The sequence below is a fragment of the Amblyomma americanum genome, chromosome 2, assembly GCF_052857255.1.
Source record: "Amblyomma americanum isolate KBUSLIRL-KWMA chromosome 2, ASM5285725v1, whole genome shotgun sequence".
Lineage (NCBI taxonomy): Eukaryota > Metazoa > Arthropoda > Arachnida > Ixodida > Ixodidae > Amblyomma > Amblyomma americanum.
Window position 1 is genome coordinate 30,702,785 of NC_135498.1, and position 23,754 is coordinate 30,726,538.

At 46.4% G+C, this 23,754-nt stretch overlaps 1 protein-coding gene and 2 non-coding genes across 3 annotated transcripts; all 3 read right to left on the bottom strand.

The window, feature by feature from the left end:
- Positions 1–184: 184 nt before the first annotated feature.
- LOC144119601 (uncharacterized) lies at positions 185–22,088 on the bottom strand. Its single transcript, XM_077652177.1, has 12 exons — positions 21,828–22,088; positions 21,533–21,685; positions 20,140–20,412; positions 16,936–17,048; positions 14,508–14,966; positions 13,083–13,257; positions 10,458–10,551; positions 9,840–9,876; positions 5,774–5,884; positions 4,516–4,614; positions 2,128–2,208; positions 185–329 (listed from the first exon to the last, which is right to left on the bottom strand). Exons 1-12 carry the CDS (start codon positions 21,948–21,950, stop codon positions 185–187), a joined length of 1,863 nt encoding a protein of 620 aa, XP_077508303.1. The 5' UTR covers positions 21,951–22,088.
- On the bottom strand, positions 3,320–3,401 carry TRNAL-UAG (transfer RNA leucine (anticodon UAG)). Its single transcript has one exon. It is a non-coding gene; the product is annotated as a tRNA-Leu (tRNA).
- Positions 11,981–12,062, bottom strand: TRNAL-UAG (transfer RNA leucine (anticodon UAG)). The gene has a single exon. It is a non-coding gene; the product is annotated as a tRNA-Leu (tRNA).
- Positions 22,089–23,754: the final 1,666 nt, after the last annotated feature.

The following is a 23,754-nucleotide window of genomic DNA, read 5'->3' on the forward strand; positions in this document are numbered from 1 at the left end:
AGCCTTTTTATCTGAAGTCACAAATATTTTGCAGGTTTGAAGGCACTACATATACACATCATGATACTACCATTTCTAAGGACTCCACAGCAAGCTTTGTCTGAAGGTGCACACATAACAGCTTCAGAGAGAAGCAAATGTTCGCTATGCATCGTGAGCTATATTTACTCGAGTTTAATTCGAGTTATAGATAGGTTAGTGCTGATACATAAACAAGAAGGACATTGATGACAAAGAGACGCAAAGCGACAACTTGCTTGGTGAACAATACGGCGGAGCATGCCAGCGCGGTTACGACGCAGACCGTGAAGCAGACCAGCTCTTGTGCCCTGCAAGAAACATGCTTTGAGTCGCCCGTTTTGAATTAACTTTAATATGATGGAAAACACGGTGGTAAGTTGTTTCCTTAGCTTCGTATACTCCCTGAAACTTCACAACAGGAAAGAAAATCGCTTGTATGATTTATTTTGATTGGAAAAAAAGGGAGGAAGCATAGCCTCTCCACGTGCACAGCGCTCTAGGGGTTCAGGCTAAGCCCTATACTTCTCATGTATTTGGAGTCATTCTTAAGGCCCGTTTTCTGAACGAATATTATACACAGCTCATTCGGGTTTGCTTTATTTTAAAGGTACAGTTTTCTTGGACATCAATTTTGATTGCGAGGCAACTGCAGAATGTCGTAAGACGCTGTTATGATTACATAGATGGGAATGGTCCAACGTTCGGATGCGTTGAAAATATCTTGCTTTTAAACATTGTCCTGCGTTTCCTTTGAATAGCTGAGTCTACTATAGAAAACCAATGGGGTGATTTTTGACTATAGCAGAAAACTACAAGCATGCCAAAGAGCGACGTGCGCATATATTTACTGTTATGAAACAATCTTAAATTTCAAGAATTGCATTTATAAACAATTTCCCGTGAAAACAAGGCTAAAAAGCACGTTTCCAAAATTTCTGGATATGATTTTTCATTTCGTCAACTACTAACTTAATTGGTATGATTTTTTTAACAAATATTCGCAGTGTTTCGATTTTTTTCCTTTAACCATAATTTGATTTTTTATCGAACGAATATTCTCGCGAACTGCATAGGTGTGAGCTATCCTAATTCAATAGTTTTCCACTTGTGTGTAGACAAAGGTGAAAAAAAATCATCCTTCTATATTTTTTTTCTTTTCCTATTAAAGGGTCAACTGTAACACAATGTAACATTTTGATAGCCATGAGGTCAAAGACAAAACACATATTTACTTGTACTTTTTTTTTCAAAAACAACATGAACTGAATGACCTGTTCACTCGGCCCTAGCCATGTAGTCTAAACCAGTGTAGATTTCATGCTTTTTTTGCTTGTTTGTTGCTTCTGTCCTCATTTCTGATCTGTTCTACATCTCTACCAGTAGAATCTTTCCACTGCGATCCACCTCACGTAACCATTCACAATGCAGGAGCCCGGTTAAATCCCAGTTGCCTAGAAATATCGCCGGGAATAGCGCTGGAGATATTAAAAGACGTTAACACTGGCGGCCATGCTACAGAGAATGTGAGCGGTAGGTTTAAGATGGTAATTCGGAGATGTGCATTTTAAGGAAAAAGCACGTTTTGGCACGCGATCTCTGACGATGTGGTTAAAAGCTCGTTGGCACTTTGGGTTCGTCCGCATAGGCCCTTCTTGAGCAGCTCTGCCTGGGCTAGTTGCTAGAAAACAGTCTTTATGACGCGAAGAATTGATTCAAAGGCTTGCCGTCGTCTGCTTCTTTTAAGCACATAATGTGCCGGGGTGTTTCTAACCCAATGGCAGGGATACGTGACACAAACAGCCTTGCGGTCGTTTTGTATAAAAGAAAAAAAAAAGAACCACAGAAGAATGACGATATCAGTCGCCTCACACTAGGCGGGAAGAGCACAGAGCAAAGCGCGTCAATGCTCACTAAGACATATGTGGCTTCTTGCTTTATCTCAGTCCTGACAGAATCGGCTGAGCTTAGAAAAATGCATAAGCTGCTTTCAGACACTCAGTGACTGGTCATAAACTTAAGGCTGAGAGGCACTAAAGTGAGTCTTATTAGTCAGGAATGAAAAGGAAATAGCTTAACTTCAATTACAATGCTCTCGACGAGACTTACTCAATCCTGCCCATGCTGGACAGCTTCGCTCGCATCACATCACGAATGGCGAGCGCAGATGATCGCTGCGCAAGTTCGTCACTGCAAGGAAAAAGAGTACAAGCTTTACTGAAGCTCAAAAGAAGAAAAATCATACTTCAACAGTGAACGGCGCAATTCGATTATCGGCCGGATGGTGTAGGGACACTTACCAAGGCACCCTGCTCATGTAGTTCATTTACATAGTGAAAAAATGCATGCATCGTCTGCCTTAAAGAACCGCGCCGCTTAAAAGCTTGCAGCTTGCGCCAGTTATCAAAGATCACTGTGCGCATATGTTCCCGCTTTTGACGCAACGGTCAAGCACGAGCCGATGCTAAGAATGAACCTACTGCGTGAATGAAATGCCTGTAGGCACCTCTAGAGCAACCTAACCAGTACAGGTTTAAGCGTGAAGACAAGTTGAAATCAAGTGGCATTGAACGTAAGTGGCATTTAATTACGCTTTAAAACGCAGGTTGTGTTACAATTGCCTCCCATAGCTGTCACTGTGGATGCCAAGGTAACCATTCATTTCAGGTCAATTTTTATTTTCAGATAGAAAACAACAAGCTATGAAATGACACCGGGAGGGAAGAAACCTACGACTGGAAATGACTGACCGACGAAGACAAAAAGTATGGTGGGGCAGCCTAAAAAGAATGTAAACAATTAAGCCCCTGCCTGTGCCACTACGTATAAAAGGCTGGACGACGAAAACAGTAAGAGTTAAAGTGCTGTGTGTGAACCGCCTCTTGCTTTCTAGCGATTCTTTTTTGTAATGACGCTTCATATCCTGCGCAATAAGCCGCCAGCTGGTACACTGTTAGGTGTTAAAATAAAAGCGGCACCTAAACCTACCGCAGTATTTGCACGAACTCAATGGATGGAAAGCCGAGTATGCCCGGTATGAACAAGCACAGTTTGTTGTGCCGCAACACTGCCTCATGCGAAAGTCAAACAGAACCTAAAAATGTGAAATTATTACACGCATGTTATAATTAAGTTCAACGCGCAAGAACGAAGCCATTTGAGAGGGGTTGATCGTGCTTTCCCATAGCATCGCAATGACCACAGTTGCTTCTTTCTAAGTACCGAAGGCAAATAATGATCGTGGTAAGTCACGAAAGTAAATAAAAAAGTGGTGGAACTCTGTAAAAGAAAACAACGCATTTGGCAGAGGTGGGATTCGAACCCACGCCTCCGAAGAGACTGGTGCCTAAAACCAGCGCCTTAGACCGCTCGGCCACGCTACCCACACCTGCGTGCTGTCGCCCCCTTGAGAATCGTTCCGCGCTGCCGAAGCTGTTTTCCTAAGCAAGCGGTTTAACCATACTCTGAGATTCAAAGAGGAACCAAGTGCGAGCCTCAAGCCATACGGGGGTAATTTTATTGTGCACTGATTGGAACAAGTGGGTCAATGAGTGCGCTCTTTCTAACAAGTGTTCATGATGACGACAGGTTTTTTTTAAAAGCAGAGCTGCAAACGGGAATCAGCGCTATTGTAGCCCATTCGAAGAACACAACAGCACATTTTCTATTGTCATAGCAGGTTTTTGTAGCAACGCTTGTCATGGGCTTGTAGTAGCGGCTAAAATATTTGTTGTAACAATAGCGTTTTCTGTAGTGTTGTGGCGTATCTTGTCTTAGCGACAGAAATACAGAAAAATGCTGCAATACTATGGAAAAGCCAGTCGTTAAGACGGAACAAAAATTTTTTTTGCGTATTTTGGACAAGATATTCTAGTTATTCGAAATAGGAGAACTGTAACAATGTGAACAGCCAGCGACACTCGCTGAAAACAAACAAGACGACGAGTGAATGGTTTGGTGTGATTTGTGGGGGTTTCACTTCCAAAAGCGAGTAAGGCTATGAAGGACGGCGTAGTGGAGGGCTCCAGAAATTTCGACCACCTAATGTTCTTTAACGTGCACTGACATCGCACAGCACAAAGGCCTCTAGAATTTCGCCTCTCTCGAAATTTGGCTGCCGCGGCCGGGATCGAACCCGCGTCTTTCGGGTCGGCAGCCAAACGCCATAACAAATGAGCCATTCCGCATGTTGCCGACGGTTGAATGAGTGAGTGATCGAGTGTCATGCGGTGAAACAACCGACAAGAGCGAACGATTACATTAGTAAATGACTGAGTCAACAAGTGAGCGAATGAGAGAGCATGTGATGGAGTGAACAAGCGCGTGAGTGGGAGGGTCAGTGAGTGAGTGAGCATGTGAAGCAGTGAGTGGTGAGCGAGTGACCGACGAGAGACGGGTGCAATTTCTTGGTGCAATTGTGGCAGCAACGCAGAAGTTTCTATGAACGAAAATAATTCTTCAACACTGCGGTAGACGAGTGGAGAGTGCTGTACTCACTATTCGCTGAGGTGCACAAAGTACAGCGCTCCCCAGCAGAGGATGGTGGTGCCGAGGGCCATGGGCAGCACAATAAACGCGCTCGCCTTGAACGAATACCTGGGCCACAAACAGGAGAGCGGCACATTTCCTCCTCACCCGTGTGACACTTCATTCTTCACCATGCTTCTGATGTCAAAACCGGTGAGTGATAAACCACGCACTAAGGCAACTGGCGCACATTTAAGATGTTCCCGCCCAGACTTCGTCAGCTTAGCACTTGTGTTTTAGGTTGGTATAAGCTGCTCTTCTTGTTGATCGAACTGAAGAGAAATCAGATCTAGCAAGCAGCCTGGACTGCTTACGCGAAAATGCGAAGCTCCAAACATTGCATGACACTACAGTACGCCCACAAAGGCTATATGTTTTTTTAAGTTTCAGTTTCAGTTTATTTTTTTCAATGTGATTTACAGAAACCGGAGCAAGGGCAAAAGGCAAGAAGCCTGACAAAGGCCTCTGCTTCGTATGCAGTCAGCAGACAGGAATCAGAAACATACAATTGATACCCTTTTTGGGGACAAAAGGGATAAAAAAAGCAACACTGAAAGGCCATAAATGCTAGAAAAAAAACGAGAACTACATATAGAACTGCAGATAGAACTACAAATAAAACATGAACTACATATAGAACTACAATTGCGAACAATTGATTCCCTCTTTAGGGGACAAAAGGGACAAAACAAGCAACACTGAAAGGCCATAAATGCTAGCAAAAACAGAACAAGTACACCAGCGGCAGCTTGATTCACTGAGCATGCCGCGCTCGTGGAGGCTCGGCAATGAAGTTTCGTCGCAAATTTACAGACTCTGAGGTGATCCTCAAGCCGCAGATCTACATTTGCTTTCCTCGAAGGATTTATTGCGAGGGAAAATGCCGTTTGATAGATAAAAGTAAGGTTCCTATTCGTTTTACTGTGATAGCTCTTGAGTCGAAGCTACATTTGGTGCTGCTAATTTAATAACATAAGTCATGCACTTCTGCAAGATACAGATGTGATGAGCACCAACACGACACATTAATGGTATGTTCCCTGCGAGGCACCCATGTGATCCGTACAAAAAGACTTTAGAAATGTTATCACTATAGTGGTGGCATCTTGATCACGTTACAAGCGATGTGCGTAATTTAAATGCGTATACCAGGAAGTATAAAGTAGCGGGGCTTAAGTCATTTTTACAAGGACTAGTCTACCACTTCTGCACTGCCGCGTGCTCACACCTGGGAATGCCTGTGGCGATGAGCGCCCTGGTCGATTTGCCGCAGGCCGAAGCGAGCGTAGAGGTCATGACGACACCGACGATGAAGGTCTTTCGGATGGTGAAGCACATCCTGAAGAGAACCATTGCACAGAACATGGGATTTCCGAAGCAAAAGTACTGCTATGCAGAGAAACTAAGGCCGCTTAGAGGGGCTGCTTTAAAGGGGCTGCAAAACACCGCTTGAACGGATGCAGGTTACGCTTCAGATGGATTATTTATGTCACACAGATGATGACTCAAAAAGAATTACGAGAATCGATGCACAGGAACGGGAGTTATTCAATGCAGAAATTTAAGAACACAAGCAAACAAAATGCTGCCCTCAACTCGATTTTCGCGCAGCATCCCATTCCCATTTCACTCTCCCAATGACGACACCGAGGTCGACCAATCAAAACAGCCTATCTTAGCATGTGGCGGAAGTTTGCACACCATGGTTGTTTGTTCTCTGTAACTCGTTCATGCCAAGGCTGGCAGCGCCGTTTGCATGGTTACAACAACCATGTGAACGCCCAGCTGACCCAGCGATGCTTCACCGTCACGTCGACGGCGCAGAAGGGAACACTGATCAGTGACGTTCCCTTACTTATGGATCCGAACTCGAGCGCGAGATACTGCGACGGAGTGACAGCCTGCGCAAGATATCAGACACATTTAGCATAGCGCGTACCGCTACTGCTTACCGCCAACCATCGCCCGTCGCTCTATAGGCTGCGTTCCAATACTCTAGACGTCTAACAAGACGTCTAGTGTGACGTCTAGGAAGCAGTCTACATGTCCATGTATTGGAACTTGTCTACTGCTCACGCCGCCTCGCGGCATAATAATGTAACTAAAGCTTATGAACAGTTGTACTACTATTTTTCACAAACTGAGCAATAACGATAATTAAAAACGTGTTTTCAACAAGTTTACACATTTCTTCTGCAATGACTTCGCGCGTAAACCGGACTGGTGGATGTGCCTATCGGTCAGTCTACTTGTAGCAGACGGGGCCGCTCTCCGAAGACGACGCTAAAGAGATATGCGATTATTCTTTTATTATTGATGCTCAACTGTACATGCTCCTCGAACGTGCTCGTCCAGACGGTCCTGTAAACATAAGAAAGAATACGAAAGACTGTAATCAATATGCGCGAAATGCGATACGGCTAATATACACTGCAACAGGAAAACACATACGAGACATTAAATCTGCTGTCTGCCGTACGTGGCACTCGGAGACAGCGAGAGACCTAAATACAGCAGCGATCTTTAATCCTCTCTCTAAAATCTCTAAAATTCTCTAAAATCAAGGTGCTAATTAAGATCCGGCATCGTCAGATGCATCAGATGCCGGATCACGTAAACAGGCCTACAGCGTCCGCTGCTGTAGCAAAACTCTCAACTGCACGATTTTCTCCTGCGTGATTCACTGCTAGGAATCGCACGTCTACAAAGATTAATTAGCCACTAGTTTGCGTACCAAATAACATAATGTAATGACTCACGTTTTCCCTTTCCTATACTCCGTGTACAGTCCGACGCCCGCAAGAGCCCGACTCGCTCATCCGAGTACATCAGCTCCGCCATCTTTAGACAGCAAGTTAGCCTGCATCGATGTGGACTTCGGCGAAGCAGTCTTATGAGACTGCTTCGCCGAGAAATGGAACGAGTCCCAAGATGGCGGCTGTCCGGCTAGACGTCTAAGTAGCCGTCTACTTGGGAGTATTGGAACGCAGCCATAGTCGCTCCTAGCGCTGGTTGGCCATAGCTAGCAAGGAGCGCGCGCTTTTGACGGGAACGTGGCGCCATCTGGCGCCACCGCCCGGTGATTCTCCACAAACCAACGATGCGCACTGCCTGCTAAATGTGAAATGAACGCATCCTTCCATGGGACCGAAACGACCGCTTATGGAGTGCAATGGTTCGATCGGATCGATTCCGCAAAGCCGCTCTCAGATACATAGAGAGTAGCCATAAGTGTTTAGTGCTAGGTCGTAGGATGTTTGCAGAGAGGCGCAAAGTCATTCGATGCAAAAAAGTAGCCAGCGCCTCTGGTGGCGTGTTTTTGTTTTACTTGATTTACAGTGCTTTTATCTAGGGCAAACAAGCTGGTTTTGTTAATGTAATTTAAAACACAAAAAGTTGACAAATCGTATCTCTAGTTATTAACCCAATTCGCAGTATATTTACTCTTTGTCCAATCATCAAGCTAGCGCAAGGTGATGTCATATCCACTGCTAAAAACCGCCACTGTATGGTGACACCGTCAGCGCCACGAATTTGTTTTTGCGAGCTAATTAGAATATTAAAAACCACAGTATACGCGGTACGACCGATGCTAATAGCATCACTATAACTCATTCTATGCAACCAACAGGCAAAACAATGCGCTGAAAATGTGTTTCGGGGCCTCTTTAAGTGGCAAGAAGGGTCCTACTGTTAAACACTATCAAAACGCGCCCCTTTCCACTGCTTTTAAACGAAATATCCGTGCATATTGCTATCAGCCGAGGCGGTCCAAATGTTAATCAAATGTTTATACAGTCCAGCCCGCAGATATCGAACCCTGATATTTTGAATTTTTGGCTGTATCAAACACAGAGAACCCTTGAACATCCCACTTAAATATAGCATAGTCACGTAGTGTACCGAACTCCAATTTCACCCATCGTTAAATATATCGAAGTGCGCGTCGCACCCTTGCAAGTGGCGCTTCTCCTAACGGCGCTCTTAATCAGTTTTCATGCACGGATAGGGTCGGCTGCAAGGCCTTAGCCGCCGGCTGGCAGCGTTAGTGCTTTAGAACAGCTTGAGGAGGGGAACGTGGGGTGTGCTTTAAGTTGACCTTCGGCCTCCTGGGCTCATTTTCCAGGCCACGTCGCTGTTATGTGGTGAAGCAAGCTCAGCTAAAGCCTAGGAGCGATCCTGGCTTGGCGTGCTTTGTTGCCGAAGAAGTCACGGAAAGCAACTAATTTTATCGTAATGAGCGATTATTCTATTTTATGTGTACTGGTAACATGACTACGCATGACTAGACAAAAGCACCGTCCGTTGCTGCTCCGCTGCGAAGCAGGTTAGGCCCAGTAACGCCTAACAAGCGCTGCGCTCCTAGTTCGATGGCGTGCGGCACGCCATTGCAAGAAGTGGGCCACTAGCATGGGTACAATATATTCTTTCTTTTGCGTTACAGTTAAGCCTACTATAGTCACTTTTATATATCGAATTATTGACATATCGGACTATTTCGCGACCCCCTTCGTGTTGGATGCATCCGGGTTCCACCGTAGTTCATCCTTCGCACAAAACTTCTATTGTGTAAATAGTTTCTGTATATTACTTCTCCCCCTATCCTCTCTTCCTGTCCCCTCACCTCTTTCATTTCATTTCTCCATTCCGCCTTCTATCCTTTATTTCCGCTGCCCCAGCTCAGGTGCTTCAGTATCGATGGCATATGCCGGGGCTAGCAAAAATCTTTTCCTTTCTTTTTATTATTATTTTAATAAAACCACTTACTACTACTTCGCACAAAAAAGTATGAAATTATCAACTGTCACATTAACCGCCTTTTCTTATTTAGTTATCGCAGCTGAATGTTCAGCTACCAGAGGTGCTGAGGTGATGCTGTAAAGACACCTTCCGCTAAAGCTATAGGTCCCGCATGCGCGATTTGGAATTTATGCGAGCGTATGCGCTAAGAGCGACATAAGAAGACAATACACACGACACAGGCGCAAACTAACAACTGTGAAAGGGCTTTGAGTTTGAATTTTAGAATTTTGGGGTATTAAAGGGCTTGGTGGTGCTTGAAATGCTAGAATAATTTAACTTTTTAAATTTTCACTATCTGTGCCTCAGCATGCACGTAAATGTTTGTCTTTTCTCAATTTGACACGTTAATAAATCAGCCTGGTTTTCTGCGGTTATAAGGACATGCTAAAATATGTTTTTCAATAAATCTATCAGGTATTTACATTAGCAGGGAAGTATTGAATGCTCAAAAATTTTATGCAACACTTAATCGCCTTTACAGTGACACTTACTTTTCAATTGACAGTGCGTCGATGACCTCTGAATTGCCTATAAAAGACAAAAGAAGCGCGAGTTGGTGGTCTTGTCGATTTTTCCCTCTTTATTTTCCTTCAACGTAGCAGGAGATGAGAACTCTGTACCTGTCTTCAACTTCAAAAAGTGCTCCCCCTTTTATATGCACTTCCAACGCACCTAACACCACATACAGATCCAAATGTGTTGCATTCGTCCGGCAAGTGAGAGAATGCGGGAGTTGGTAGTTACGACATATTACGACATGATACAACGCTATCGCCGTTTCCCCTAAGAAAGTATATTCTAGAGATGTGGCTGCAAAAATGTTTTAATGCATGCTCTATGCCAAACCCTCATAAGCCAAACCATTATAACGCCAATTTTAGGGGCAGTTTTTCAACCAGTGAACTTCCAGTATTACACAACATGCATACTTTGCAGTTTATGCACCTGCAACGGCCAGATGATGATCATTTTGTCGCTTATCTTTTCGCATAACCCCATCAAGCGTTAATGTAATCGTGATCAGTCAGGCGTTACGCTGGGAGTGAGTAATGATGGTAATTATCCCCAAAACAAAAGAAAAAGATTGCCGAGAAAAATACTACGCTTACGATGTGACATGCCTGCTAGGTCCTCGCGGGAGTAGTTCCAGGGAATTCCTTGCTTCCACGAACTCTGAGGCTCCGTCGTGTCTCCCAAGTTAATCTAGAGGAGAAAGAATGGATAAGTGGCGTACTCACTCCTCAGACTTTTACAGCTTCTGTCTACCGGCGACTGCGAAGGATACCGAGTTAGGAAGCCGAGAAAGAGTTAATACCCGTGCAATGGAGGTAACTTTACTGTAAGAGTTTAATAACTTAAGTTTTATTGATAATAATGTTCCATACGGGCACATTTAATGGCAGTGACCTTACTGCCATTCGCAGCGTAGTGAGTTCGCCACAACTGATTTGCCAATCAAACAAGTACTCTCTTCAGCATTTCTCGTGCAGAACCGCGTGCAACTTGGTTAGAAACAAGCTCCCATAAAAAGAATGGCTTATTCATAACTTTCTTTCCCACGAGGCAACTTCACATAATATTCGCAGTGCCTGGTGCCAATTTTACCAGCACTTCCGATGCTTCTAATCCAGAAACCCACGCTTCCTAATAGGTCAAATTGTGCATGGCACATGTATTCAGAGTTGCCATTCAAAAACAAGATTTTTTTTAGAAATAACCTCAACCTTCAACCTTACAAATATAACCCTAAACAGCATTGAGGAATTTTGCGCTCATGAACAATGCTTACAATTAGATGAATTTTTTTTTTTGGCTAGCTTCCAGGCGTTATTACCGTGGCGAGTCATGCCACTAAATCTGGGAACATGGGATCCGGTCCAAAAATAATGACATGACTAAACGTAAGCCATCATGCACATAGTGACTTCTTGTGCCTGTGTGGCACATGTACTGTTGGTTTGATCCGGTGGCGGCAGCATTTTCGCGGACGCGGAATGCAGAAACGTTTCGTATGCTGAGACTTCCATGCGCGTTTATAAACTCAAAGACCAGAGACTTCAATGAATGCGTGTCTCGTATCCCGCATTGTTGTACTGAGGCTAAATCCAACATTAATCTCAGTCCCTCCGTAATTAGGCAGTTATGCAGCAGCCTTCAGTCAGCTCCTTAACTGACTGCTCTCGCTATGCCATGCACTCTCCAGCAGAATAGAATGTCACTTCGGTGCAACATAAAGAACAGGTCACTGACTAAAAAAATTGCTGGTGGCAAAGTAAAACGAATAGTAGACCTTGAAAAAGAAATGGTCAGCCCGAAACCATCAACTCTGGAATACATTCCAAAGCGTCTTATAAAACTATATCAGCATGCGATTGAACGAATGATTTTACTGGACAAACAAACACTACCGAAAATACAATTTCACGTGATCCTTACCGCAGGTTGTGCAGAAAAATTTATCTCAGGTTTAGCCGGACTTCCACCTTTAGCCAGCTAGAGAGGTGGTAACTGCTCTACATTGCATCAAAATTGTCTCACACCGCATAAAAAACAAGATTAATGACACCTGCAGTCGATGCGTTTGTAATGCAGCGCAAGGAAGGGACAAAAACAAAAATTACAACCTGTGCAGTGGCAGCGGTGGGATTCGAACCCACGCCCCCGTAGAGACTGGTGCCTAAAACCAGCGCCTTAGACCACTCGGCCACGCTACCTACGAGTAATAATGCGTTCAGCGTTGCTCCTGCTATCTCGCTGTGCTTTCTAGAGCAGCCAAAACTTATTACATCATCCGCAGAAAAAAGAGAACAAGGACATATTTATCAGGAGAGTGCGACTAAGGGAGGAGGTCCTGAGGACAGTCATTTATCCGTTAGGAATGTACAGTTATTTTCCCCTTTAAAACTAGAAATTTCGGTTTTTTCGAAGGCATATATAGCTTAATTACTATGAGAGATCGCTTTTGATATAGCTTCCCGAAAAGCTGAACTTAAGCTTAACATAAACCTCTTCTTCAAGGAAATGTTGGACGATTGAGAAAAATTACTCAGTAAAAATCTCTGAGCAAACATCAGACGAAGAAAAACACCAATGCGCGTGTTAATGATTTATGTTCCCTCATGTTTTATTAGCGAGCGTTACCGGGCTACGAGGGATGCGCCAAGATTCGGGCTTCGCGAAGCGCGAACGTGTGCATAGCAGCATATTATCATATCAACTGAGTAAACGCAAAGGGCAAGGTTCCTGGTTGTTGTCTGTAAAAGTCATACGAGATAGCCGCACTGCCTCCACCGCGGTGCCTTTGTGTCTAAGGTGTTTTTCAGCGGAGAACAAGATCATTGGTTCGGTTACGACCTGCGACGGGCTTCAAGCCAAACGGCTTCGCTGAGACTTTTTTTTTTACTTTAACCATGACTTCGACATAGAGTGGCTCAGCGTCTGCCGTCGATTGCGTGTTCTGGAAGATTGGAAGGTTCTTCGCGGTCAGTTATGCCCCAAAGACAGCCGAGACACAACCATCATGGAGCATTAGAATTGCTGTTTTGTTTTTCCTGGGAGGGGGGGGGAGGGGAAAAGGAGATATTGGTGGCTCTGCGCCGAGTTAGTTAGGTTTCCTTAATTCTATGTATGTTTGCTGCCCGAAGCAGAGTGAGCTTACTTGGCTAGACAACAGCTTAGTAAATTCAAAGGAATAGAGTCATCACACTCCTCAAGTTTCGCATGCATTTGCACACCTGCTGGAGGCTGGAGACCCGATGTCCCCTGCGCCTGTAAGGTGTGGCGCCCTCTGCAATGACGCTTCCTGAATCGATGTCCTCGGGACCGGCGTCTCCGGGGAACACGATGCTGGTACGCGGGCCCGTGGTACCTCCGCGTCGGGTGCGCATTGGACTAAGCCCCGAAGATGTCCTAGAAACAAGAAAACCAGACCGTAGTTGCAAGGTCTACATCGTGAAAGCGCTCTAAATGTCGACACGCAAAGAGTGACACACAGGGCGCTTGTGCCGGTCTGTGTCCTGGTCTTTTTAAGCGCTTTCGCGATCTGAGCATGGTTAACCAACTAGGCGAAACGCTGTCGCTGTTGAGTTTCGAGGTAGAGAGCAGTATACTAAATGAAAAAAAATGTCGGCATTCGCAATAACTGGACTCAATCATCTTTCGACGATGCCAGTCGCCATATGAGGAAACTCAGCATGATCCTGACCTGCGCGCACTTCTCCGTTGTACGCAAGATATCGGAACAAATCAGAGTCGAGTAGAGGCTATTACTACTTGTTTATTACCGCGCCACAGTGTTGTCGAGCAATGTGCCTAACCTTAATTGTCTGTTAAAGCGAACTGCAGCATTGGCGTGCAATTTGCTGCCGTGCACACAAGCAGTTGTATGCTGAAGGTACGATATCCGCGTTTGAGGGTTTGTACGTCAATGTTCCTGCTCTGGGATTCAAGCATTGTCGCTGACCACAGATCGGTGTATTGTTTTATTACTTCCTTTTAAGATGGACAGAGGTCACGTATATAGTGAACTGTGGTTGGGCTCGAGCACGATGATGGAAGCTGCGCCTACTACTGCTAGCCTATGAATGTCCACTACGCAGGAATCTTATCGCATTAGGGTAAAAGCATCCACCTTGAAATAAATTTGAGAAAAACTGCGCTTGGTTCTGTTCCATGATTTTATCTTCCCCAGCTTGTAGACGTATACGCTGCCTGAAGACTACCGGTAAGAATACAGACGTAACTTTTCTGGAATTCCTTCTTCTATGTAAGGAATGAATGGAAACAGCGTTTTAACAATATGCATCGAAAAATTTATTTCTGCCAAAATATATCTGGAGATTCCAAAACGAAAGTACATCGAAAAGAACTATCCGCATAAGCCGACAGTGAGGTACGTGTTAACTGGCCCGAAATGAACGTTAGGCATCGTACGCACGACCATTTAAACATAACAAAATAAACGACAAATCTATCCCACAGAATCTTTGTGGTAAAGTTTGCAAATGTATGCCGATAGCATTAATAATCAGTACTCGTAATAAAGCGCAGTCCAAAAAAAAAATGCCATGATACTTCACGACGTACTTAGGCTCTTCACGCATGATTTTCATTTTTCGGGAATAGCACAGTCCACTCAGCTGCTGACTGCTGTCTCGCACCTGGCAAGCATGTGGCTCGGGTCCCAGGGTTCGAGCCCGAGTCTCCTGCGCTCACTCGCGCTGCAGCGTTCGGTCGGTCGAGTGGACCGCTCGACTGCGGCCTCTCGCTCTTTGACCGGAGGACACGAAGCCTTCCGTATACTGCGGCGCGGTGAGGGCTTCTGGGGAGTCATTGGAAGGCTGCCACGGCGCGGCCGGTCGGAAGGAGAGGACGTGGATGTGGAAGGCGAGGACTTGGCTGGCGCCGCCGTTGGCGTCGACGACGTGGCGCCCGAAGGAAGCTCGTCAGCGCTAAGCGGCGGCGTCGGGCAAGGCGACAGCGAGCCGGGGGTCGCGAGTCCCGCCGGAATCCACGCGCCACCGCACGCCACCTTGCCGCAGATGTCCGACATGAGGGACGCCATCTTGCGCAGCGACTTATGCTCGCTCCGGCCGTGCGAGGGCGCTGCTGCCCGGGGACTGGAGTGGAAGTACGACGACATAGATGAAAAGAAGGATTTAGCTTGCAGTGTACCTCTTGAATCTACTGCTTACATCATCATCATCACCATCATCATCATCATCATCATCATCATCATCATCATCATCATCATCATAATCATAATCATCATCGTCGTCGTCGTCCTCATCATCATCATCAGTATCACCACCACCATCATCATCGTCATCATCACCACCACCCCAACCACCACCACCACCACCGTGTCATCATCAGCATCATCATCATCATCATCATCAGCCTGACTAAACACACTGCAGGGCAAAGGCATCTCCCATGTCTCTCCAATTAATCCTGGCCTTTGCCAGCTGCGCCCACCCGATGCCTGCAAACGTCCTAATCTTATTCGCCCACATCACCTTCTGCCACCCCTTGCTACGCTTGCCTTTTCTTAGAAACTACTCCGTTACCCTTAAGGACCAGCAATTATCTTGCCTTCATAGTAACTGTCCTGTCCAAGCCCATTTCATCCTCTTGATTTCGACTAGGATGTCATTAATACGCTTTACAGTGACCTTTAGTTTCTAGTGCATGCATAGACAAATACAAATTAAGTATAGACCAGCTACGGATGGACTTGGCGCCTTGGGGCTATGTGCGCATGCGCATAGGCGGCTGGCGTTAACGGTAAGCGAAAGCGCTAGGCGGTATACAGCATTGCTTAAAACGGTTTTAATATATCGTCAGTTTTACCAGCGTTAATGTTTATTACTTGTGTGGTCGAAATGTTTGAGTAAGACATAATAAAACAAAAGAATTCGTACATATTTGTGGGAAATACTGCTGAGGGTAAAGAAAATGCCGCGAAACGAACGTCACCTTATAGTCTCCTGAGAATCACTGTTAGCCACTTAGCAACGCTACAAAAGTATTGAAAGAAACGCCATATTTGTAAGGGAGGGCGGAGGGGGGTGAAGTGTCCTTTAAAGGGCTCTGTAGAAGTTAGCGTGGAGGTCTTTCTGGCAGGATGACGGTGCTGATGAAACAAAACATTCAACGTATATGGCGTACGCTTCACTCTGAACCGCCACATAGCACAACGGAAAAAATCGACAGCGTTCAGAGATGATGCGAATCACACAGTTCAGTGAGAACGAGACCAAAAGTTTTTCAATATATAAAATTTCTGCCCTTTTCAGTAATTCCTTAATTCCTTTCTTCATGGCACGGTACAGGTGTCTACAACTCTGCGCCCACTAGCGCGCCTTTCCTTTCGACTACTTATGAAACTTTACGTAGATGCGCACTCTACGCATAGTAGTGCATACGTTGACGCTCGTCCCTGAAGTTATGCTATGAATCACGCGTGGTGCCCATCAATGCACTTCCGTTGGACGTAACACAAACTGCATCGTTCTGAAAGGTTTGGGGGGGCGGGCATGGTAGTGAATGTATAGGATTTCAAAAATGCCTTACATATTGTAGTGGCGTACAGCACAGGAGACGTTAGGCGGACCGGTCGTTGCATTTAGTTTTCTTTAATGCATAGATACATTAATTTCCCACCTTCGCATATCTTGACCACGTGTGCGTGGACTGCTTTCACGCCTGAGTGACTGATGGAGTTCGAAGTCCTAATCTTTTTGTATAGGCCACAGATTTCTCAACGACACGTGATTTTAAAAAACGAGGAACGGAAAGTTTTTCCCCGTCTTTGAGCACAGTCTTGTTAAAATGTAGAGCTATGTGGCCACACCGTGGAACAGGTTTAGGGCTACATGCTTCAAAGCGTTCCATTCACATCGGCATTTCGATGCACACCCGGACCCGTAAAGCAATTTTTTGGTGTGTTGTGTGTGTGTGTGCGGTACAAGTAAGGCGCATAAATAAGACACAAGAAGCGCATCAAAGTCATAAATGCTTTCGTCTTACGTTCAGTTACGGGTTTACTAAAGACCTAACTATCTCAGTTTTTCATCTGTGACATACCTGGCCCTCTCCACTGGAGATGAGCACTGAATCTTCCGTTGCAGTATGCTGTCCATCTCCTGCACCAGGCGCTCGTAGTGGATGGGCGACAGGGTGGCACGACGCTGCGAAATCTGCAACACGGACACAAACACCAAATTGCTTTTTCCTTATATAATAAGTGTGTTCGAAGAGGCATTCACAGCTGGATGTTATGAAAACACGCAGTCAAAGGCAGCTTCTGTGCAGAAAAATTGAAATGAAAATCGGCTTCTGAAGAAACGAAATGACGCAGTAATTGTCTCGCATCTCGGTGGGCACCTGAACCACGCTGTAAGGGAATGAATAAAGTAGAGAGTGAGAGAAGAAAGGAGGAATGAAGTACCGTAGTGGAGGGCACCGGAATAATTTCGACCACCTGGGGGTCTTAAACGTGCACTGACATCGCACAGCACACGGGCGCCCTTGCGCGGTTCGCCTCCATCGAAACGCGGCCGCCACGGTCGGGTGCGAACCCGGAAACTCCGGATAAGTAGCCGAAAGCTCTAACCACTGAGCCACCGCGGCGGGTCTTTGCAGATAACTAACAAACAGAAACTGTCCTCACACTGCATGTGTACTGCTACTGTGGTTTCTTTGAAACGAGTGCAACGCCTAGCATTGGTGTTCGTGTGTGTAGTTACAGTAAAAAAATGTCTGCTTCCCGCATCACAATTATCGTATCTTCAAAAAAGTGACATTAGAGCTCTTCCTCGGAGAGTGGAGTAGGAAGAGTCGTTAGAAAGTGCGAAAAAGGGCGTACGGTGTGAAATCAGTTGCGCTGAGTTGGTCAGCACGGGGAAGCAGTCTTTAAAATATAGTTGAAGGTACAGGGAACTAGTATAGACAGTGTAGCGGGCGGGGGTCTCCGCATGACCACAGCGGCGTCGCCAGTAGTGGTGCCCTTTCAAATGTCACCGATTGCAGCGCCGCCAGAAACAGACCGATCACCACAGCGTTCGAGTGCTTTCGAGCGGTCGCATTCGCCTATGCCACTCTGAGAATACTGCATGGGGAAATTAAAAATAAATATTGCATCGTTTTAAGCGCCAGGCACGCGGTGCCACGCAAGCTATCAATTCTGTTTGCAGATGAACTCATCAACGCCGTAGCAACGCGTTTCCAGATGGGTGACTGAAGCGCCTCCGCTTCGGTCACCAGTGGCGGGGTCAAACTCCCAATGCTTAATTCTGGCCACGCACTACACGGCCTCTCCTAGTACAGCGTGCTAAAGGCACATAGCACCTAGGACGCCCATGGCCTGTAGTGAGAGCTACAGAACCGAAATACATTTTCTTTTTACTGAGCGCACCCGCCGCGGTGGCTTAGGGCGCTCGGCTACTGATCCGGAGTTCCCGGGTTCAACACGACCGCGGCGGCTGTGTTTTTATGGAGGCAAAACGCTATGGCGCCCGTGTGCTGTGCGATGTCAGTGCACGTTAAAGATCCCCAGGTGGTCGAAATTATTCCGGAATCCTCCACTACGGGCACCTCCTTCTTCCTTTCTTCGTTCACTCCCTCTTTTATCCCTTCCCTTACGGCGCGGTTCAGGTGTCCAACGATATATGAGACAGATACTGCGTCATTTCCTTCCCCTGAAAACCAAATAATTATTATTCTACTGAGTGCCATAAAGTTTAGGTTGTATTTAATGGTTTCTTCGGTAACACAGAGTGATTTAATGTTACACTTTCGACGTTAGAGTCATGGCAAAACATGTTTTTTGATTACAAGGTTCCATAGATGGCGCCAGCTACACTACCCATGAAGCGAAGCAGCAACCGCGCAACGAGTAACGTCGCAGGCGGCCGTCCTGCGGCTGAACTACTGGCGGAGTGATACAACTACAGGAGATCCCTCTCTACCTTTCCGTTCGTTAGCGAAGGATATTGGCGTCGAGTGCAAGGACGCGCAGTTTATGCAGTGCACGGAAATGTCAATCGCCAAACACATCAAAAATTGCAGACTTTCAGCCGGGGACAATGCTGCTTTGGGGGCTCTATTTTGGCGAACTTTTTCCAGTGGCCTTACTACACCATGGAATGACTTCTTTTTGAGCACACTCATAACAATTGAGTGCGAAGTGTACCCTCACTGGGTTTAAAGGAGTGGAGACACCAAATTTTCGGCAGTGTTTTACTCTGAATGATGCGCACGACATTAGAAAATGTGGACCACCGCGTGGAATTTATCAGTGTCCAATTAATAATTTGAATTTTAGTTTTTTCTTTGTATGCTATTTCAGTTTTGACTTCAATTTCCAGAAGATGATTGCTTGAGTATGCGATCACGTGAGGCATACAAAACTGCTACATAACAGCTGCTTTGTCGTTTGAACTTATTCATACCTAAAGGCTAAACTGCACCCCAAGCCGGAATGGCAGCAGGTGAATAAAGAGCCATTATATTGCAGTTTTTTTATGCTTCACGTGATCTGGTGCTTGCGTATGACGTCGCAACCGTCTTTAGATTACCGAAACCGAAACAGAGACTGCATGGAAGAATAAATTGATTTATAAGTACACAGCGTAGGAGCATTTCACGTGGTGATTCATGTCTACTAATGGCTTACGCATTATATGAAAGCAAAACACACTAAGAAAATTTGTATGCCTCTACCCCTTTCAAGAGATTCAGAACTCAAGTGAAATTAAAACTTGAGTTTTCTAGGAGTCAGCGCATCAAAGCTCGCGGTCAGACACGCGAAATGGCTGTTAGCGTTATGAGGCCACTACGCAGTACAACAACTATCTCCCGAGCTTTCCTTGCCAGGCATTGTGGCAGTGTTGTCCTTGTACCAGCGCTGCTAGTGCAATAACAAAAACTGACAGGCTGGTTGCCAACATGTAACTCGACATCCAGCGACAACTGTTTCCTGTGGTAAATATGCTTATTCATTATTTATTCTTTTTTCTGAAGCCGCGCGCTTGACGACACATGCTACCCTTCGTGGCGCCACTGTGTTCAGACCTCTCATCATGACGCGCTGCCATTGCGCTTCGCAGTGATGTTATGCGTGACGTCAGCACATGCTGTCCAATCAGTGTGGCGCGTTCCAGTGACGCAATGCGTGAGGACAATGCTTGCTGACCATTCAGTGTACCACTCTCTTACGCCAACGACACTGATGCCCAAAAGCGGAAAACGTGGCATTAACAGCTGGCGCTGTTAGCAGAAGGCACGCACCCTGGACTGGCTGGGTGCTCGGAACTGCTTCGAGACGAACTTGGAGCGCAGATGCAGCACGGCCTTCTCGAGGACGGAGCTGAGCACCAGGGCCACGAGGAAGTCCGGCAAGACCAGGGCGCCCAGAAAGGAGGCGGTCATGAAGGTGAGCACCAGGGGACGTAGGCGCGCCCCGGACACTCCCAGAAGCCACAGGGCCATGCGCAGCAGAAGACTCGTCGAATCGGCGGCCACAAACAGCGAGAGGGACGCGATCAACAGCACAGAGTCCACCTGGAAGTGGTGAAACGCCACTGAAGTTGATCCGAGTTCAACCCGGGCCAGACAGATGAGAGCCAGTACTGGGTCTAAATAACGATTTTATTCTAAAGTTATTCTCAGTTTTTACACCGCAGCTGTTAGTTGATCACTCCGGCGAATTCGGCGTAGGCGTCGTCAGCGTTGAATCCTTCACGGGACAAGTCGCGCTTACGAAATAAGCGCCGGACACGTGAACATTCGCCGCTCCTCTCTCTCGGATCACGTGACTACTCGACGCTTCTGATTGGTTGAACTACGAGCGCCCCAAAAAATGAAAGAGGAGGAAGTCAAAATGAGCATGAGGAACCAGGTGTGTCGGATGGCGCAACGGGCGTGCTGGCACACATTTTGTGCCATAGATACAAAATTCGCATGAGCATGTAACCATACGCTAGAGAAACATATGAAGGAAGAAGATCAATCTAGCGCCATTTTTTGTGACTTGTGAGTTTCGGTGCCAGGCCCCTTTTTCTTCGTCACTGACTCCGGCGGCGACGTGCAAAATGTTCTAGGAAGAGGGGGTGGCACTAGCTAGCGTCGCCTGACCTAGAGTAAAACGGCAACGAGAAGGAAAAACACAATGGTGGTGCAATATATTAGTTCTATCAAAATTTTTGATAAGCTCATATTATTCAAGCGCTGAATGCAATTGCGATGTGAGTAGAAAATGTATTCTAAATGACGTAGGCGCGACAAAACTAACGACGGCATGTTTTTCGATAAGACGAATCCGGAAGAAGATGACAGATAGCAAACAATGATCAAGTCTAATACTTAATATTGACAATATCAACCTGCAAATCAGAGTGCTCGCCTCTAAAGCGGTGCCGACTAGCGAAAACCTACAAATATATGCATAGCACTCGGGACTATTAACTGGCTTTCCTGAAGACAAGCCTGTTAAAGATATACCCGTATACCCTGTGGTCACCTGTCTTTCGTTATTCACTACTAGGAAAAAGGAATATTGTGAAATTGAGCCATTTTTCACACGGCGCATAAATCGTCTTGCGTACGTCTCGCCGTCTGTGGGCAATTTCAGCATGAGGCGTAACACCGTAGCATCATCCACGTTTCCTGAGGACAAACTCACCCCGAATCCTCGCACTGCCTCCTCCTCTTGGGCCTCGGCGCCCACCAGCGAAAGCAGGAGCAGCGACAGCAGGCACGCCGAGACAGGAAGCGGAAGCAGCCGCAGCACCCACATGCAGAGCACCACCAGGAGGCAGTAGGCGCTCCCAGACTTCTGCAAGAGAGGGCGCCGTACGCGTACGGCGCGTCAGCGGTCAGAGCGCCGTACGCCGCTCTCGAGACGGTACCAGAACCTGTCGCGAGTACTGCCGGGGATACAGCTAGCGGTAGAGTACGCAGAGCTCGGGCCATCTTACCGTGTTCTCGAGCAGCAGGATCGGGCTGAGGCAGACGGGGGGTGCGGCGCATCTCAGGACGTACACCGCCACCATCCACATCCTCTCGCCGCGTCTGTTACGCTCCGAGATGCGCACGGGCATCCGGGAGCCGTTGTGTCCACGTCTTGTCTTCGAAAACAGTCAAGGCGGAGACCGAAAGGGCACCTTGCAAGGCCTAAAGCTGTTCCGAACGTCTCAGGAGAACGGAGCTCGTGCGTAGCGCGTGAGAGAACGTGCTTCTTCTGCTTCTTCTTTGTCGGGTTCTTCATTCTCGTCGTTCACGTTGCCTGCATTTACAGCAAAGATGTTATGGGCCTCACCGTAGCCTGCACTGTGTGCTATGGCGCGCGATTCCTCGTTGTGCAATGACAGTTTTACTGACATGGCCCTCAGCCAAGGCAGCCTGGATGTGGTGGTAGTCCTAAAGTTTCTCAAGATAAGCGAAGGTGGGAATAAAGAGGCATTGATGCATACTCCACGTATTGTCGGACCTAAGAGTCTATTTCCATTGGCTTCCCCATTGATTCCAGTAATCGAAGAGAAGGAGCTGGTTTATGCTACAGCCAAGGCTGCCCGTTAGTACCAGCTCCGCACCCCTGGAAGCATAAAATATGTAATATTTGCGAAAATAACACTTTGACGTATTGCACAAGCTCAAAGGCTTATTTGACCTGTTGATGCGCACCCGAAGTAGATTTCAAGTGATTTGCACTTCAGTCGAAGCTTACCAACATGACGATGCCTATCGACCCTATAACACTATCTGCATTGTGTTGTTCAACTAGCAGCTACAGGTTTTAGTTCCTGCTCTTCTTCTTACTATTTTGAATCTCCTGACCAAGGATATTTTCAGTTTTGCCGCAGGAAGTGTGTCCAGTGAGGAATCGGTATGTTAACTCTTTTGCAGCAGGTTTCGATATATACGCACGTTCAATACGCTCCGCCTCAGACACGCATGGTACTTCGCCGCACAACGTGCGTCAGTTATTAGAGGATAAGCTCTTAATAAGCGTTTAATTTTAATTTTATGGATTAGTTTTGATTTCTCTAAATGCAAAACTCTCAAGAATATCAGCGGAAGTTTTTAGAATATTAAAGTATGGGCTTTACAAGTCGAACGCTTTCTCCGTAGCGCCTACTCCTTGAATTTAATTGCGGTGTCGTGGGCAGATGACTTCTCTTTGACATTAAAGAATAACACCTGTGCATGATGGGATTCTAACCGCCATCCTACCGTTCCGCATATGAGCGTGCTAACGACTACGCTACTTCCTGGCAACGCATATGTTGTTCTCCTTGGCTAGGACGCTGGAGAGTGTTTGCGGAAAGCCGTCGAATCAGATGGATGCCTCCAAAATGCCCCTTAGTGCCTCGAGCCTTTAAGATTAACAAAAAATTGTGTACTTAATTAACCTGTTAACGACACATCAGTGAAACAAGCAACAACACCGCGCTAAAGGCTTCGCCTCACCACACTTTAGGTCAAATAAGTGCCCCCTGAATTTGATGTCTAAAGTTCAGACAGCTCAGAGTAGACCGTGGGCAGACGTGGAAGTGAGAGCTACAAAGAATTAAAAGCACACAAAGGCTTTAGCAGGGCCCCACACCACTGTCAGCTAATTTACAAAGGTACCTGTCTTTGTCGGTGGCGCCGCAAATGTTGGCAACTTTTGCATGGATTGCGCACCTCAACGGAAATGAGCTGGAAGTGTTCTGTACCACTCTGTTCTGCGTCGCAGGAAAGGGGAAGAAGGAAGAGCGCTAAAGGACAAATCGAGGCGCATGGGCTGAAGTCCATTGAGGTAGGATGCGCTCACGCCTGGCCTGCGTACAAGAAAACATAATTTAAATGGCGAGAAAATTAGTATCGAGTTTTTGGCCAAGGCACACTGCGCAGACAGCGGAG